This window comes from Epargyreus clarus, unplaced genomic scaffold, assembly GCF_041222505.1.
Source record: "Epargyreus clarus isolate Ecla_fem2 unplaced genomic scaffold, WU_Ecla_fem_2.2 ptg000007l, whole genome shotgun sequence".
In the NCBI taxonomy this organism is placed as follows: Eukaryota; Metazoa; Arthropoda; class Insecta; order Lepidoptera; family Hesperiidae; genus Epargyreus; species Epargyreus clarus.
In genome coordinates, this window is record NW_027332215.1 from 572,690 (window position 1) to 592,610 (window position 19,921).

The 19,921-nt window shown below is 37.3% G+C and overlaps 1 protein-coding gene across 3 annotated transcripts in view; it reads left to right on the forward strand.

The window, feature by feature from the left end:
- The window catches only part of Plod (procollagen lysyl hydroxylase), a 42,862-nt gene extending 23,771 nt beyond the window's left edge, over positions 1-19,091 (forward strand). For all 3 annotated transcript variants that reach the window (XM_073074281.1, XM_073074282.1, XM_073074283.1), the window contains 6 exons: positions 1,556-1,697; positions 5,692-5,874; positions 7,222-7,326; positions 8,088-8,234; positions 16,593-16,707; positions 17,956-19,091. In XM_073074281.1, the coding sequence (XP_072930382.1) occupies positions 1,556-1,697; positions 5,692-5,874; positions 7,222-7,326; positions 8,088-8,234; positions 16,593-16,707; positions 17,956-18,125 (862 nt within the window). In that variant the 3' untranslated portion in view covers positions 18,126-19,091. The remainder of the gene's footprint in view (positions 1-1,555; positions 1,698-5,691; positions 5,875-7,221; positions 7,327-8,087; positions 8,235-16,592; positions 16,708-17,955) is intronic.
- The last annotated feature ends 830 nt before the right edge of the window (positions 19,092-19,921 follow it).

The window sequence follows — 19,921 nt, forward strand, 5'->3', positions numbered from 1 at the left end:
TGTGACCAACTTTTCAGTAATCTATGACAACTGATTTTACATAATTTCAGAATTTTCTTTATTGTAAACTTAATTTAACATTTGTCATTAAGTACGTAACTTAGTGTTATTATGTCATATTGTGTTTTATTGATATAGGGTGACCATCGGTACGCCGGACTATTCACAATTTTTTCTGTTAAAATCTATCAGAATAATAAATATCAGAACTAACAATTTGATATTTTTAATCCGCAGCCATTGTGTTTAAAATGCATTGCGTTACGATATGCATGTATCTTTACAGAAATTAGAAAAAAAATGCTTATATCAAATTAAAATTACCAGCTTTGAATGAAGTATCTCTGATAAAGAAATAATGTAACAGTCTTACTTCTTTTAGTTATAAGTAGCTATTAAAATATAAAATAAATGACAAAAGTAAAATTCATCCTGTTTTGGCTAATATTGGCAATTTTAGATAAATGTAAATCATCAGACCTACATTTCGATTATTAAAATAATTATTATTGTAAAAAATGGTTCGTATATCCCACAATAATCATATTAAAAATATAAAAATACACGCCATTTTAAGAGCAGCAACAATAACAACTAAAATACTAACTAAATACTACTAAGACTAAATAAAAAACGGGACGTCCTGCGAATTCCCGTACACGTGGCGACAGTAGGTGGAGCCTGAAGTGCAGTGGTGCATCGTGCACGGAGCGGCTTCTTGCCCGAAGCGGTTCAAGGCTGCGGAAGCTCCAATCTGTGGCGATCAGACCGGATTATTTTTAGACGGACAATTTGTTTATCTAGATTGTAGAGGGGCCAACATGACGGCTCTCAAACTGATGGCCATTCAACATATACTTTGGATGCAATAAAATTTTGTAATGGAATGGAAATTGCCTGCTAATGCGACGAAAATCCAACGACATTTAATTTAAAAAGTCTAGTGTAAAATAAAGTTCCTAGTGTTATATAAAATCATAGTAGAAAAATAATGCATCCAATTAACTGTATATTCGTTCAAGCGGTCCAAATGTACCTAAACATTGTATAGAAAGAACCATATAAGATCTGTAATATTTGTATGCACCAACACGCACGTGGCGTAGCGAGGTCTATACTAGCTTCTGCCCTCAGCTTCGCTCGTGTTAAATTCGGGGTCCGTATTCGGTTAGAATAGCCAAGTCGTTTTATACGTAGTATACAAACGACCAGAAAGAAATAAAAACACAAAATAACTCACAATGATCGAATCCGTTAAAAGTAGCCAAGTTATCCCGTTATTACGGGAATCCTAAGCAAATACGTAAGTAAAGATATTAGGCACAGTACATTTTTACGGGATAATAGGTAGCTGATAGCCTATTTTCAAAATCTGTTCAGTAGTTGTGACATGATTGACACACAAACATCCAAACATTCTAAGACACACATCTATTCCATTTTTAATAGAATTATCCCATTTAAAAAAAATCCCATTTCCCGTTCCATTGGAGCTGTATGATTGATTCATTCAATTCATTCACATAATATAATGATTCTGCTTATGTAATTCCAGGGGAACATGGAACGTGCCGTTCATCACCAACTGCTACCTGGTGAAGGCGAGCGTGCTGCGCTCCCCGGCGGCCAAGGGCATCACCTACTCGAAGGACGACCACGACCCCGACATGGCCTTCTGCGCTAGCCTCCGAGATCTGGTGAGATCACACATTTGTGTTCTAGCACTGCATTAAACATGCCATTTCATATAAACATACCTGAGAGATGTAATTGGATTTAATTGGACTACGGCCTAATCAGCCCTAATCCTTCTCATTATGAGGGGAGACCCGTACTCACCAGTGGGACAGTAATGGGTTGATGATGATGCATATAGTTGTCAACACAAAACACGCTCTATGACGTCATTCAAAGGGCGCGAAAAATGGCGGCGTTCAAACGTCAAATTTTATCGATATTTTAAATAATTAAAAAAATAATTCAGAAAATAATAACATTGTTTATATTTTTTACTGTGTTAAAACGAAGTGATAAGTGATTTAAAATAATAAAATAAAACTATGCATATTCCCTATTACCATTGGTATATAAGTAATAATATCTACCTCAAAATGTGTTCAATTATATCTGTATGCACAAACGCAGCAAAAATATGAGATTCTTGTTGTGTTGTATAGGTTGTTCTTGTATAGGTTGTATTGTATAGGTTGTATATTTATTAAATACACGACACAATATTAGCATTACGGACGTTTATAGTCCACGTGTTATATGTGATGAATGAGTAAGGGTGGTATGTCTCTGCAGTTCAACTGTAGCTGCACTAACTCTGGTGTAGTGTAACGTGTAGGGCTGTGGGTTAAGTAATCCTTAGCGGGCAACAACTATTAGTTTTGATTATTTCTAAACATCATTGTTGGCAATATATGTAGTCTAGTCAACACTGATCTGAAAACCGTGAAAAATTGAGATAAAGCTCCTAAAAAATTGAGAGATAGCTCATTTGAGAGATATTCAAAATTACGTATAGAAAATGTATCTCAATCTATCTCATTTTTCCGCACATAAAAAATGCATTTGATGATGTCAGCCCCCTAACATTAACCTTTAACGATTAATTTGAAATAAATACTGGAGTAGATGGCGCCACTGGTTAACATATATGAGAGCTGTCACTGGATTGAAGCAGATATGTTCTAGACACAATGTTCCTAGATATATAGCATGTGCCTATGCTAGGTGGTGATATGCAGATGTGGCTTGCATTGTGTGAATATTGCTCCCTCAGGCCGGTGCAAAGTGAGTGTTTCCGGCGCTGGAGAGGAGGCTATCAATCACCATTTAGTATTGTTGTGCTATTTATTTACCACTTTTCTATTATTGTTACGGTATGTTTGTGTATATGAAAAAAAACAAAAAAACAAAAACTGTAGCGCTACAGGTTTGTTTGATTTGCAACACCTTTAGGGTATAGCTCATTCAAACAGATCATAGAAGAAAAATAGACTTTCAATGTCAATGGCAAAAAGTAATGGAGATCTTTTGAAATCACAGACGCTTTTTATATTAATATTAAAAATAAATGCTTACTCGTAGACACTTCCCTTGACACCACGTATTATTATGCGCTCACAGACGTTCATGGATACTTACAACCAACTCATCATGGAGGTTCTTCCAGAAGCCGACCCTCGTTGAGTAGTTGACCCTCGTCGCCAAAGTTATTGTTGCCCTTGAGAACTAAAATGGTTGCATCCAAACCCTTAACTGCATCCTGTTAGAAATAGGTGCAGTGGTAGTGCCTCCCCAGTGACAACGCGGTTTCAAGACAACCGTGTGTGTAAAAACAAACAATAAAACAACATTTATTATGTTTACATTATTTATTGTATTCAATGAGATTGTGACAGTGAACGTGTGAGATTTAAACGGATTAAATATTCCTAACAACTCGATTGTATGAAATCGAATACGTGCTATATAAATCGATATCGATCAGTAATCAGTATTTCGATTTGGACGAATCTTTTCATCTTTTCATCATCTCCAGCCATCTTTTCGCAGAAAATAATATACCGCTCAAAGTATCAAAGTTGCATCTAGGCATAGTATAGATAATAATGCGATACAGCTGGCGCGCTCGGAGTACCGTTCTTTGTGAATCAATTCCGTCGAGTGGATCCTTCGCGATTGACTCTGATGCTGTAAATTGGTTAAGTAACGTTGCCAATTGATCCGTTCTACTTGCGAAACTTCTAGCATTCCACTCTGGTATTGCGCATCGAACTACATCGCATAAATATTTGTCTAACACGCTCGTCCTGACGTCAAGAACAAGAGACCGGAGGCGTGAGTATACATATGTACATACAAGACAGTCACAAACTCTATAACGTGTAATGGGAAATATGTTTCTTTTTTGACTTAAACCATGTATTTGTACGTCTTGAAAGTAAGTAAAGTAAAACCAACGCCAGATAAAGGATTAATCAATAAATTTATAGACATAGTAGCAAAATTCAAATCATTAACACCAAATATTTCGATCAAATCCACTCATAATCTTACATTATTAGGAAGTCCGATATTCGAGGATGCAGTAACATCTGTTATAAATTCTAAATAAGAACTTTTTAACAAATCATCCGGACGTCTTTTTGAAATAAATGCTCACTTGGCTGTCTACATTTTTCGTTTTGCCTTTTTACACCTAAATTTATTTACTTGCTGCGTTGTTGTCCTATTTGGAAATTCCCTTTGGATACAAATATCATAGACAATATTTTGAAACTTTGTATTACAATTTTTTTAAATTTAAATGTTGATGACTGTTCTTGGAGACAGGCTTGCCTTTAAAAAAAATAAAAAAATATTTCATTTCATTTCATTTCAATTAAATTTGGAAGGTTAGGAATACGATCCACAGCAACTGTGGCCCTGCCAACTTTCTTGGCTTCTACTTCCACACTTCGTCATCCCTCATCAGTGAAATTTTAAACATAGACATAGCTGATGTTCGTGTGGTGAGCTTGAGTGAGGCCTGCTTGATTGCATGCTTCTCAACAAAAAGCTTGGGATTTGCCTGGCATTTCATCCATGTTTGCCTGACTTCATGAACATTGTGCAGACACTACGGAACAAGCAAGACTTTTAGCTGTTTTCGGAGAAGACTCAGGTCACTTGCATGCACTTCCTTCCCGAAATCTTAGCACCATTCTAGATACTTCAACACAGAATTTCAGTGGGTCTCCTGAATCTCATTGCTGCCTATTTGGCCGAGGCGTATGGTCGATATGTGTTGGCCTGGTCCAGGAGCGCTGGCCGTTTATATAGCACTTTAAGTGATTTTACCCGTAGGAATATTGTCACCGTCTCTGTACCGGCCTCACTAGAACCAAGTGGTTTGTGCAGTGACGACGGCCAGAGACCTGATGGTGCGACTCTGGTGCTGTGAAAATTAGGTCGAGGCCTGGTGTCGGATATAATATATTGTATGGACATACTAGCCCCAACCTACATACATGGGCATTAGGCATGTAGGTTATTTCAAGATGTTTTCTTTAAGTGAAAAAATTCTTATACGCTTATAAATTGGAAAAGACAGCAGCCTTTTGATGGACAAGAAGGTGCGTTCCAACTTTTAAATCGAAAGGACGTTCAGCGTGAGAGACTGAAATACAAACCAACCATCAGACTATTACTGTATATGACCTCTGCAAAACAAAAATAAACTAGTGGTTGCCCGGGAGTCGAAATTCGACCATAATTATATAAAAATTGTTATCAGAAATAAACAACAAAACTGCCATAAACAAAAGAGTATATACTCGTATGTGTAAGCTTTGCTTAATTTGCATCCATGTAGGTTGTATATAATGTTAATGTTTTTTCATGATAAAATATAAAAATGTCAATGTGTCATTTTCCTTCATGTCGATGTGTCATTTTATAAGAAAATATTGATTACATAGTTTGTGAATTGTATGCTTGTAATGTGTTTTTTATTGATTTAATATACTTTCTAGGCATTATTTAAAAAACATATTAGCATTATGCACTTCTTCGGTATATAAACTATAACTGTTGCAAATTTCATACTTGTCCGTCCGGGTAATTTTCGTAAAAACACATACAAAATGTTTGCATCACGTATCAATATATAAATAACATAAACTGTATGTCTGTCCCCAGGGTATAATGATGCACGTGAGCAACGAGCAGGAGCTGGGCCACCTGATCAACCCGGAGAGCTTCGACACCAGCCTCACGCACCCCGACGTGTACCAGGTGTTGGACAACCGCGCCGAGTGGGAGCGCCGCTACCTCCACCCTCAGTACTACGACAACTTCGCTGAAGGACGGGAACATCTCATGGTAACTACATCTACCGATTGTCTATAGGATAGTTTACCTGCGCAGGTTTGCCGGTACAGGTCAACCACACGTCGGTAGCGTATATGGAGAGGTTCAGATGTAACGTACGATGTCCAATTCTGTAGCGATGGCATCGATTGAAGACGATGACGTGCCGTACGGTGTCACACGAAATAATCGATTTATGATCATGCGCCGGTCGTCTGCACACAAAAAACTGCATAGGTCTATTCTCACACACAGTCCGGTGTACATGCGCAGGTATACCTGAACAGGTAGACTTCTCCGGTGCACCGTAGTATGTATGGCAGGCATTAGTAGCAAGTTTACAGAAGTGCGAACACACATTCGGTAATGACCTGAATGAATGAATGTATCAATCTAAAGGTCATTTGGGTTCCATATGTAGTGGGTGTCTTTTACAATAGTGTTTATAACCGATCAACCATGACCTGATTGAATTGATGAATAGTTATTTAGATAACGTGCAAATCGTCGGTACAGATCTGTAGGTATAAATCTGTCTCTCATGCACCTCTGATGCACCATGTCTGGCATAGAGTCAACAGCATCCTGAACTTGATAGATAGACTAGACTGCAATTATATTTTTTAAAGCCGAACGTTCATCCTCAGCTAAAATAATTAGGAACTAAGCTCAGTTAACTAAGTAAGGCTAAACTAGCAAATAGTTATTCGTCCACTGAAATATATGTTTCACTGCCTGCGCACGATCACGAAGTACAAAACAACACTAGCGAAAAGCGCCAAAGGGTTAATGTAAGGGGGTGAAAGGGGCTTAGCTTAGATCACGTAACTTCGGATTGACCTACACAACAGTTTAACCAAGTTGGGACATATAACATATAAGCTAACTTAGCTGACATAACTTGCGGTGAACTCACATGTATGAAAAATTGGCTCAACTATGTGAGCTAAAGTAAAGGAACGTATTTCAGCTGGCGGTGGACGTTCGGCTTTATTGTAGTTAAGTTCATAGAAAATATTGTAAATAATGGAATCTTTGTTACTTTTAAATAAATAATTATTAGATATGTATAGCCTGCGCCAAACTTCTAGCCCGCTCTAAAGTTGTGGCGCGCATATATAGTCAGAGAGCCAATGGGGTCGAACACAACTACAAGTGTATACTGGCACACTAACACAGCTATGTACGCGCGGGCTAGAGCGGGCAGCGGAGGGTGCCGGGGGTACCGCGCTGTTCTCGTCCCGCTAATACCTACAATTTGGTGTTACGACGCGACTCGTTTCTATATTCGGAGCGGACTATCAGATTGGCGCGGACTCTACAGTTGTACGCACTATAATGTCTGTGTGTTGTATGCAGCCGTGCCCCGACGTGTACTGGTTCCCGGTGATGTCGATGCGGTTCTGCAAGGAGTGGATCGCGGTGATGGAGGCGCACGGCCAGTGGAGCGACGGCACCAACAATGTCAGTATATTGCTGTACCTTCTATTTTATTCATTATTTAGCCAGTTATTACATAAATAAAACTAGGCTGCTGCAGCTTATGACACATCCACGATTTAGACGAAATTAAGGACCCTTTATATGCTAACACGTCGAGCCGTTTGGGGTGTAGGGCGTGCTTAATAATAAAACACACATACGCCCGAAATACATTACCCCCCACAATTGTAAAAATCAATATAAATACAAAAAAGAACTAAACTGTTATATAAATGAGGTAATGGCTGCACTCTCTGGAAGGTGTCATGACTGTCAGTTATAATTTGATTATATTAAATGGTTTGAAATACAAAACGCGTTTTTCTCAATATATAATTATATTGTATTAATTAATTACAAGTCTAAAATATAACATAAACAATGCTTCTTAAATACTTACATGAGTAATCTTGAGATTACATTATAAAAAAATACACATTAATCAATCGATCCAATTTTTACCAAACATCGAAATCGTAATAGAGACCTTTGGAGCCGAATATTGGACAGATTACTTATTAATAACAGTTAACTTGCTTTACGTACGTGTAGGCAGTGTTTTCTTATTACTGTAGCTAATCTAGCGGCTTCTGTAATGGTAAAAATTTGACAAAACAGAAAAAACCAACGCTGGCAGCGTTGGTTGTATCTTTGGTTGTTATCGTTTGTGCATATTTCCATTATAGTTAGAAGGTAGTAAATACATTAACAGGTAGGTTATCATGAGTGTGGATCGTTTCCAGGACAAGCGCTTGGAGAGCGGGTACGAGGCGGTGCCGACACGTGACATCCACATGACGCAAGTGGGTCTCGACCGGCAGTGGCTGTACATCCTGAAGGAGTTCGTGCGCCCGCTGCAGGAGGCCGTCTTCACTGGGTACTACCACAACGTGAGTACACGCACGGAGACAAACCCTTTTTTTTGTTTCGTAAACATTTTTTTTATTTGGATATATGGATTGTTACCGCACTAAAATCCCCCCGGTGGCCGTCCTCAACGCTTGGTGGATAACTTCAGGATCTTCAAAGAAACGCAACCGACGTTCTCCAAGCGCGACGGTTCGATCGGGCTCTGCCCTACGGGAGTAATTTTCGCTCCACCTACGCCATCTGGTGTTTACAACGGGAAGCGACCACACATACCGTCGTCCTTCTCGGGGTTGCTTGCTAGACGGCTCGACCTTCCACTCTTGCCGCCCGCAACCCCAGAAGCCCTCTTTTAGTCTCCTCTTATGACAGGCAGGGGATACCGTAGCCCTATTCTAGTCCCGAAACTACAGGGACAACGGAAACAAACCCAGTGGTACAGAATGTGGCCCAACGGAGCCCTAACCCTCCGCAGACCCTCGGTGAATTAAAAACCGCCCTGCTGGGTGCCTGGCAAGAAATCCCACAAGTGGACATAAAAAATATGATTCAGAACATGCCAGATCGCATGCAAGTCGTCATAAGTGCCAGAGGTGGTAAAACCCAATAATAATGTTAAGTTAAAATGTATATTTTATGAGTTTTTTTTACAACATTTGGTTAAATACACTTTTTTATCGTATATCTGTTAGATACATTTGGAAATAAAATAATAACATTGGGCTTACCTAATATTCCAATGTTTCGTTATTTATTTTGATTACAAACTCTAATGTGAATGCGCCTTATTCCATGCCACTGGGTGTATATTGAATGAGGCCGTGTTTTCATAGGATAGGACCGTGATTGGTTCTCAATTAAAAATATTCTGAAGCGAATGAAATAAAAATGGATTCGATAAGTATTCGTTGCACTTAATTCAAAATTGAATCTGCGGTATTTAGACGACGGTACACTTAGAGGCGAAGCAATGACAGTTTCTGACGATTTAAAATTTCTTATTCAAAGTTTTCAAAATTTAGGTTTAGATTCAAACTTTTCTAAGTGTGAGCTTTATATACTAAACTCTTTTCTTGATTTGGAAAAACAAAATCGAGAAAAGAATGCTACGGCCGTGCCGCTTTTTTTGGCTTTGGCTCGACTTGGTGGAGGCACTGCCGTGCCTCCTGATATTATTGGCAAATTTACAAATTTGGCTCCAAATATTCAACTTTTAAATAAAGAGTCTCTTCACCTTTTGGGTTCACCTGTATTAGAAGAGTCTATAAAGTTTTTTCTTAATGCACAAATTTCCAGTTTTGGAAATATTTCTTCACGGTTTAGCAAAATTAATTCTCATGTGGCTTATCATATTATCCGGTTTTGCTTATTTGTTCCAAAATTTAGCTATCTTTTGAGATGTTATCCAATTTGGAAACAAACATACGACTCATCTACTTTTAATAGATTCATTGATTCATTTTTTGTCTTCTGCACACAGTACAATTTTTTATTTCAGAAACTAACTGTTTCCTCTTTAGGTATTTCGGAAATATCTTACTGTGCAGAAGCCAAGGAATCTTGGTTAGCAGTTTATTCTGGCGAATCACTTCGGGAATCCTTAAGTTCTTAAAGGCAATGGGACGAGCCGCTCATGTTCGTTCTGAGCTTATAAATAAAAGTCAAAATCCAGTCGAGCGAGCTCGCCTTCTTGCAGTTTCTGTAGGATATTGATTGCAAGCACTTCCCTCTGCTAATTTAGTAACTTTTGCTTTTTAAGCTTTTGGATAATACTTATTTTTCTATAGCAGGTAGTTTCTATACTAGGTACTTTTGAAATTATCCACATTGTTGCCCTTGTGGAGCTCAAGTCGACCGTTTGGGCCTCCACGCCCTGTCTTGTCAACGCAGCGCCGGTCGTCTATCACGCCACGCAGCTTTAAATGATGTTATCCGGAGGGCTCTTGTCACTGCTAACGTACCGGCTCAATTAGAGCCGAATGGTTTAGTACGTAGTGATGGCAAGAAGCCTGATGGTTTAACCCTTATTCCCTGGAAGAATGGAAGGTGTCTAATGTGGGACGCTACTTGCGTGGACACACTGGCACCTTCCCATATTCACATTATTCACATATCTTCCAGGGCAGCCAGTGTCGTGGCGACCGACGCTGAAATTCGCAAGTTGCAGAAATATGCAGATTTTATTAAAGACTACATATTTTTGCCATTCGGTGTTGAAACATTGGGGCTGTGGGGTTCCAATGCTAGATTATTTTTTAAGCATCTATCCAAGCGGTTGATAGAGTCAACGAATGACCAGAGAGCTGGCACATACCTCGGACAGCGAATTAGCCTCGCTATCCAACGAGGGAATGTTGCCAGCATTCTGGGAACTCAGGGACCAGGGACCCAGGGACAGCAATTTAGATGTAGCTTTTTATATTTAATTTAAAATATGATTATATGATTTAATTCTCTTTTTTATATTATTTTAATTGTTATAATGTTTTTGCTGTATTATTATTGTAACAAGTCTTGAAAATAAGTAAGTAAGTGTTTTGGGAATAGGATCAGCACATACAGACACCCTGACGTCCATGGGAAAATAATAGTATTTTTGAGATAAAAACTATACATAAAAAAATCTAGTCGTGAAAACTTTGACACTTCGGGAGTAGAGCACTACCCCAAACGCTCCGACTTATGAGGCGTGCGAAATATGATATTTATTTTATAGCATTCTCTTTCTCGTATCGCTAAATAGCAACAGGCCCAGCACAGACCTATATCTAAGTAGTGACACATGTACCTTCATTTGTATGAAAACCAAGCGTGCCACATTTTCCCGATCGACTGACACTTGTCAAGAAGGATTTAGAGCTGTTAATTCTTTGTCAGAGGGAAAATCGATCGTGTCGATTGTTATATAAAAATCAATGTTTAAATTGAAAAATCGAAGATCGATTTTCAAGAAATCGATCGTCTAGATTTATTTTACTAGTGCTCTGCGAATGTTTTGGTGAAAAAGTCGCCGAATCATCATTATCAAAATCTACCGTGTCGTTCCTAAATTTAATCAACAAAATAAAACAAGATGTCTACAGAAAAAAGATTTAATACAAAATAAATATTGCTTAAACATTTAATAAATTCTGCTGTTAAAATTGTCTCTGCATGTCGAAGGACTCCAGTAGGCCCGTGTGCATGCCGTATTATAAATGGATAATAGACCTAGAAAAACTTATATTGCTTCCTTTTTAACATGTAAAACATATACATAAAATGATAAATATTTGTTATAATTCCCTTTAAGCTTATTTACACTACGAAACCATCAAGTGCTCGGAGTCGGCCTCGCAAGTGCAAGGTGTGGTCGTGGGCGCCGTTATAATAATATACTAAAAATTCACTTCACACTTAATGTCGCTTACTTACTTAAATTAATATAAATGTTTAATTTTATTAATAATTCACAATATTATCTTTATTTATTACCTTTAACTTATTTTATACAAAATCCTGAGAGGAAGTAACGTATCCCATTTCACATTGAAAATATGAAAAACCTTACAGTGATTAAGGTAATTAAATTATATACATTAAGGTAGCTTACTTACACTGTATGATGATCAAAAACATGGATTGTTTTATATAGTTGGCATAGGAAGATGTAAGCATATGGCGATGGTGCGTAGGCGCACTCGCAATCACATGGCACATCCACAACTTAGGAGTTAATGTATTTGATAATAACGTTGTCAATAAAAAAACCGAAAAAATAACGGAAATTACACCAAGATAGGTTTCTTTTCCTAACTGGCCGTGATCTGGCGAAATTCTTATGTCATAACAACTAATATGTACAGTCTCATTGATTTAAAAGTGGTGAACCTTTCTTTAAGTGTTGATCTGTTCTTATTTACAGGGTATGGTAATCGAGACATATTTATTAGAGGCGCTTTAACGTACTCGTCACTCTTCTGTGAGATGTTACACAGACTTGTGTTCTTTATTGTTCGCAAGTTGTTAAAGGTAGTAGAACCCTCTGTGGTTCAACCCCGGCGACACCACCGCCATATATATTTCTGCCTATTAACAGCTCTTAGTTGTGTTCTGGTTTAAAAGGTGTAGTTAGGGAGATATACTTTTCCGAGGTTTTCCAACTTAGTCCTCAGGGGTAGTGGCGGATCTGTGGCCGACCTCAGGTGGGAATCTGGTCTTGTCTGGATTTTAGATATTCTTGGGCGACAGTAGCCACTTACCAGAAAAAATACGTGCATGCAGATGGACTGCATGCTCGTATTTAACTTTTATACTTATTTCTCATGATATTCAATGTTACAAGAGAAATTACATAGCCTTGTCGGGAAGATTTACCTAAGTCGCAGTGGCCATATCCATTCGCGGTATGTACTACGATGCACTAATTAACCCAATGTTAACAAAAAAACTTTGGCTTTAGTATCCGCATCCGTCCGCAACCTCGGGCAGGACTCATCTTATCTGAGTTTGACTACAGTACCATAGACGGTAGTACCCACTTACTATCATGTTTTTATTTTAAAAAAAGTTATTGCCCCTGGAATAAAATGATATATTGTATAATTGTCTTTTGGTTACTGCAGGTTTTGCGTGTTTAGTTGAATAGTACAAACGTATGCTAATATACGTACTTGCGACCGCCTTTAGTAACTGTATCAAATGGTTCTCTGTTGGAGACTGGTCAAATTGATGGTTTGTAATATTACTAAAAAAAATCTGTTTATAAAATGATGTCAAATCTTATAAATTAAATGAGGTTCGGTCAATGAAGGCTTGGTTTTAAATTTTTAATGTACTTTATTTCCCTAATTTGTAGCTTTGCTTTGCATATTTGAATAACATCGCTTGAGGGATAAACGATTCCACCTTTATCTTTAAACGTAACGAATTCAAATGTATGATCTATGCCTTCTTCTGAGTGATATAAAGCATTGACACATTCATCGCATTTGATTATTTCAGTTAGTGATCTTACCACGTATCCAGCGATGTATGTTATAATCTGTTCACTAAATTCTGTAAATTGGACAATTGGTAATGTGCAGCATAAACTATTAGAACCATGAATATTGAAATTTATTTGTGCACTATTGAATTCCTCGTCAGCAAGTGTGGCTCGTGTTGTGCTGCAGTTGATTGTTAGCACTGCTGAAGAACAGTTTAGCATTGAAATTTATTCTAATTCCACGTAATGTCACTGCTGTTTTTTATTTCAAGATGATTTAACATTTTTTTTATAAAACGACTTAAATTGTCTAGCCGTCGGATTATTATTGCAACCACCATGAGCTCTCTTACGTTACAAAAGAATAATTCTAGATGATCTTGACTAGAACATCGTGTACATCGACATAAACTTCATTTTTCTTCTATAATTTCCTGAATTAGTATTTTTGTGCTCTAGACACACACTACTAGACCGATAAAACCTTTTTTCTTACCACTTTTAATCAATGATTCTCCTTGTGTAGTCCGCAATCCTCTGATGTAGTTTTCATCTTCGTCCAAAATTTTTTTTTATTTTTGTCTTGTTGCTCATGTTAAAGGTTGCTTAAAACCTAATTGTTTCAAATGCCTAGAGTTGAGAATATCGAACATATCATTAAATATGCTTATAAATTCCGGTGTTGTCACCGATTCCTTAAAATCAGTATCTTTTTATTTTTACCTACAAAAATTAAGAGCATTTGCAACGCTTTTGCTCCAAGGTTGGGTGGCCAACTTAACTTTCATCTTTTAATTATGGAAATTGATATGGCCTTTTCGTAGATTTTGGCTAAATGGAAATACTCATTACTTTGTAGTTCATTTAAACGTTCGTACGTTTAAATTTAAACGTAGATACACCCATGAAACATATTTACCATTTTTATCTACAATATTTACATACGACTGGAGACAATTCCTCACTAATTTTATCATATGGCAAGGATCCAAAAAAACGGCATTTTTTTCTTTGTAATAGGGTGTTTAAAGGTTGTGCCCATCTGTTTATTTGGGTTTAATAGGCATCCCAATTTTTTTTGCCATTGACGAATTAGAAGGACATTCGTCAAAGGCAAGGCCGCTACAATAATATTTGTTTCTAGTATTACCAGATCGGATTTTTGATGCCCTGTTGTCCAATCTACTAAAAAGTACCCCACAGGAACCTGTAATATAAAGGAACTATTAAAACCAATAAAAATAATACAACCACAAGTAATTTAATTAAAAAATAAAAAAGCCCGACTGCACCAAACATTAAGGCGAAGTAGAATTTCCAAACACAATACGGTCCATCTGGGTAGCTTTGATTGGATTGGGTAACATTGACAGTCAGATCAAAAAAATTTAAACATTTTTTTAGTGTGCAACATTAATCCTAATACCCCGTTTCTTTTTCTAATATATATCACAGAGACATGTTTCGTAAATTACCTTTAAAAAGGTAGCAGTCAGTCTTAGGTATTGTCAAAAACTATGACAAATCGTGGCGCGCCAAAGTTTGGTTCCAAATACTGTGATTAACTTTTTCTATTATTCAGGAATTATTGTGTTCACAAGGTATGTAAAACGTTTCGTATAGCGATTGATATTTGTAGTTTTGTGTTTAGTATTAATTGAACCTTTTTTACGTACCAGTCCTCACAATTCCAAATATATTTCTTACCGATCGTATTTTGGCCATTATGCGGGTAACTTTGACACAAGCAAAGTTTGTTTGGTTGCAAAACAAAGGTTGTTTTAGACGGTGATTTTCAATCCGGAATAGAAAATGAAGAAATAGTAGAAAACACTGAAAGCTCAACTACATTCTTTACTTCTTTTTCCGAGATCTTGCCGGGAACCCAAGTTATATTTAAAGATGAAGGCTGTCTGTTTACGGGGAAAATTGTTTCTATGACTTATCCATTGTAAGTCATCGCTTGTCTGTGTAAGGATGAGGATGGTGGCTGGAAGTGGCCAGATACAAGGGACGCTGCGAAAATAAGATACGATAATATAATATCAATAGTGGATATGAGCAACATACAAATTAAATCAGGTTGTATTTATCGCATTGATGACGATTTGCTCTACATGGAATGGGGAGAATAAATATTTTAATGAATCGATTGATTACAATTTATATTTTAAAAAAATACTTTGTTTATGAAATACACACTGAAAATCAGTGGCCGTGGTTCGCCGCGGTAAGGCTGAGTGCTGCAGCAATGTTCTGATTTGAGAATCATGTTTACTATTATTTATGCCATATAATGTTGTAGTATTTTTACAAATAAATATTTCTTTCTTTCTTTCTTTCTTTACGGTTAAGTAGGTACATACATAAGAAACTCGTTTCTCACTCGTTTCTCACTCGTTTGATGATTATGATTAGTCATGTTTTACATTGATAGTAAAATTAAAGAAATGTGTACATACATTTGCCCAACCTGATATTTCTCGAATAAATATAGTAGCGATATTTATAATTTTATGGTTTGATTTACACAACAGTATAACCCATGTGTTAAAAACACAAACCAATTTATCCCAAAGCTTTAAAATTAAATTATATCGGCTTTTTATGACTGGTTCCAGAAGTGTCAAAGTTATCCATGTGCGTCTGGTGACTTTGACTTTGTTTTAATAATAAGTTTATTTAAAAAAAATACTTCCTGAAAAGTGACACAATCAGTTCCGGAACACCGGAAATGAAACCTTCTAATGTCTAAAACCAAAATTTCTCTATTACAAGACTAAGCACAGTGTTGGCCTGTCAAAGTTACCCCAATTGTCGGTATTATTTCCAAAGTATATTTTTGTAATCTCCTTTTAATTTCCTTTATTGTAATACCCTACTCTATAGGTTTGGTTAACTTTTTTAAAAACGTGTTACTATTTCGCGAAAATAATCAACCATTATACGTTCCATAAGATATATAACTTCTGTAATTCAAAGTTCCAACCCTTATTTTACCCTCTTTAGGTAGAATTTCCAAAAGAGCTTCCTTTCTTAGTGCTTATTTAAGCTATATAAAGAACCTTTGTGCAAGATTTCAGAACTCCTAAGTTCAGTGGTTTAGGCATACATTAAATGGCTGACTACGTGTCAGTCATTTAATGTAAAATGGTTGACTGTTTTTCCATTACGTCTCCAACTCAAACGTCTACGACTCCAACTTAAGTGGTGCAAAAACACGAAATCGAAAAAAAAATGCTGAGAAATATCGTTTCATTCGTAAATGATCTAAAAAATACATTATTTTAGTATTTTTCAAACACGAAAATAGATGACAGTGACAATTTCAATGGTCAAAACTGGTTAGATTTTCTTGTTAGGAGTGAGTAATGTTTACTAATCTAAATGTATAAATGTGAATGTTGTGTTCCAGCCGCCGGTGTCCGTGATGAACTTCGTGGTGCGCTACCGGCCGGACGAGCAGCCCTCGCTGCGGCCGCACCACGACTCCTCCACCTACACCATCAACCTCGCGCTCAACACGCCCAGTCAGTATACCATACAAATATATAGCATCCACGAACATTTGGAGACTAGGCTTACTAATAATAGAGTCGTAGATTCAGCGCCAAACGTCTAGTTCGCTCTGAATATAAGTGAGTCGCGTCGCAATAGCAAATTGTAGATATTAGCGGGACGAAGACAGCGCGATACCCTCCCGGCATCGTCCGCTGCCCGCTCTCGCCCGCGGGGACATAGCTGCGTTAGTATGTGTTCGAACGCATTGGCTCTCCGATTACACCTGCGCGCCACAACTTCAGAACACTAGAATTATGGCGCGGACTATACCAGTTTATGCTCTGATAATGGCCCAGAATAATGACTCATATAATGCTCTATTTCAATTTATAAAATCAATATTTCCAGAATTTCACCCCAGGCACTTTTTCTTTGGAGATTGATATTTCACCTATTAAAGCCATAACTTAAAATTTTTCACATGCGAATATTATTGGTCGATTGTATAATTTCTAAAGTAGTATTAGGAAAAGCACTTGTTCTTATGAAAACCATGACGAATGAACGAAGAGTATTTATTTGTGTGCAGCATTGCCGCTGTAGTGATGTCGCAGGCAGGTTCGAGTTAAAGGCGTGTTTCTTAGTTGATAGCTTTATTATAACTATCTCATACTCTAAACCCATCTTATATTAATACGCCTTAGCTGCACACTACACCGCATTTGTTATCAAGAATGAATGCTGAAAGATGGCATTATGTGAGTGAAGTAATATGCCGCGTCTAATTTTAGCATGATTAAGGACTTACACACAACAATACTGATTTAAAAATACGTATGTAAAATGTTAAAATCAAATATATTCGGTGACACAAGAAACTGTATAGAACTTGGTATTCCAGTCGCAATTAGAATGTTAGTCGCAGGAAGCTGGATTTAGTATTTATTTTAAAAATGCAAGAAGAAACAGATTATAGCGTAAGGAAGCACTTGTATCTCAGTATTTGTTCAAAGCTTGCTTCAAATATTTGCACTTTGTCGTTTGGTGTCGGTTTTTCGAGCGCACATCAATGCGTTCAAACTTCAAATATGTGCGGAGCCTGCTACACATGCGCAAAGTCCAGTTGCTAGAAGACCATGACATGAGTGACAGGTTAAACAATTTTAACAAATAAGCGTTCAAATGTGTGAACAAAGTCTTTGTTCAAATATTTGTTTGTCTGGCAGCAGCAGTGTGTATAATTACATAAGTATATCTGATGACGGTCCTTGTTGCAGACGTGGACTACGAGGGCGGCGGGTGTCGTTTCATCCGCTACAACTGCTCTGTGCGCGACACGAAGCCCGGCTGGCTGCTGATGCACCCCGGCCGCCTCACGCACTTCCACGAGGGGCTGCTCGTCACCGCCGGCACGCGGTACATCATGATCTCCTTCGTCGACCCATAGACACCGACGTGTGACACACTGGCGCAGGTTGCTGACATCGCCCACAGAATTGTTCAGCAAAATGTAACGTTTTGTTCTCTAAATCATCGTTTCTCAACCTGAAGGTTATTATGTTATTAGAGGGTCGTGATCAAATTCAATCTTTTGCCTATTTAAATGTAATGTTACATAATTAAATATGACCAATGACCATGAATAACGGCCATGAAAACAAATTATTATTAGTTTTGTTTCGTGACAGAGACGCAATGTTTTGGCTTCACGTCGGTTGCCACATAAAAATGGTTGAGAAACAATGGTCTCGGTGACAACTTGCAAGTACTGTCACCTAGTTACACCTGCGCCGCGTAGTAACGACACCAGTTATTATATTTTCAAGTATTACTACTCTGAAGGACGTGACTCACCATCAACGGTGTCACTCGGTTATATCAAACGTAGTGTAATGTCTGTAGTGTATTTTGACAGATATTATAACATGTACCCTTTATACTTATTTTTAGCGGAACCATGACATCTAATGCATTTAATTATTCCAATTTCTCAATGCATATCAATTCTTAATAACATAATAATGTGTGTGATGTAGATTAGTGCAATTTTTGTTCCTTTTGATATAAAATTAATCGTAGTGTAATGTGTATACATCGTCGATGTTAATGCAAGTTATTATAAGAATATGCTTAGTGTAAGGCACATATATTTGAAATTCTCAATTCACTCCACTGGAAAATCTGAACTTAGTTTATCGAATCAATGAAGTTAACACAAGTTTTAATAACATTCATTCTTACATTTTTAAGTCTCTCTCTCTCTCTCTCTCTCTTATATTATAGTAAGTAATAGATACTGCTTCCATAATGTCACTAATCTATTAATTATATTTCTAACGATAATATTAGCCAAAGATTTGTCTTGCAATGTGCTAGCCATTGTTAACACAAATATATTATATAAGACAATGTACATTGTTGGTTTTATTTCGTAACACACTTGCCTTGGTAAGTTCATTGCGGAACATATATACTATTATGTCTATAGTTAGCTATTTAATAAACGCTAAGAAACCCCGGGACACAAGACCGTACATTCAGACAGATCGAATAGAATTAATTAAACAACAATGAGTTACTACTATACCACCTAAGATTCGCCGACGACCTAATACTAATATGCAGAGATCTAAAGACCCTAAAGAATATGAAGGAACAACTTGTATATGAAAACGAAAAGGTTTGACTATAAATCAACACGGCCATCGTACCACCGGCCGTGCCCCTGGTAGTACGGTGGTTCCGTCACGATTAAAGAAATAATATAGAATCTGAATATAGAAATGAGTCGCGTTGCCATAGCAAATTGGATGACTACACCTGCTCGCAACAACTTCAGAGCGGACCAGCAGTGTGGTTTGGACTATACCACCGACTAATAGTGTTGTCAATATCTGATTTCCTCTCAATTCATTAATTACGATGTTGGTATAACAATTCTCTTCGGAGCATAATGAACAAAACGCGAAATGAGCACCGCTCTCAAAAAGTACAAATCGCAAAATGTACAAAATTCCAAATGTACAAATAGCAAAATGTACAAAATTCCAAATGTACAAATAGCAAAATGTACAAGAAGAGCATAGACCTCTTTCACCGTGACGTAATTAACAACATTTTCATATCTAGTACCGGCACTTGAGATTTTCCGTTTTCAATTGCAATTCATTATGTCAGTGCTTACAAGCAATGTCATCGAAATAATTTATCGTGCGTGGTAAATTGCCTGTGATATCTAAATGC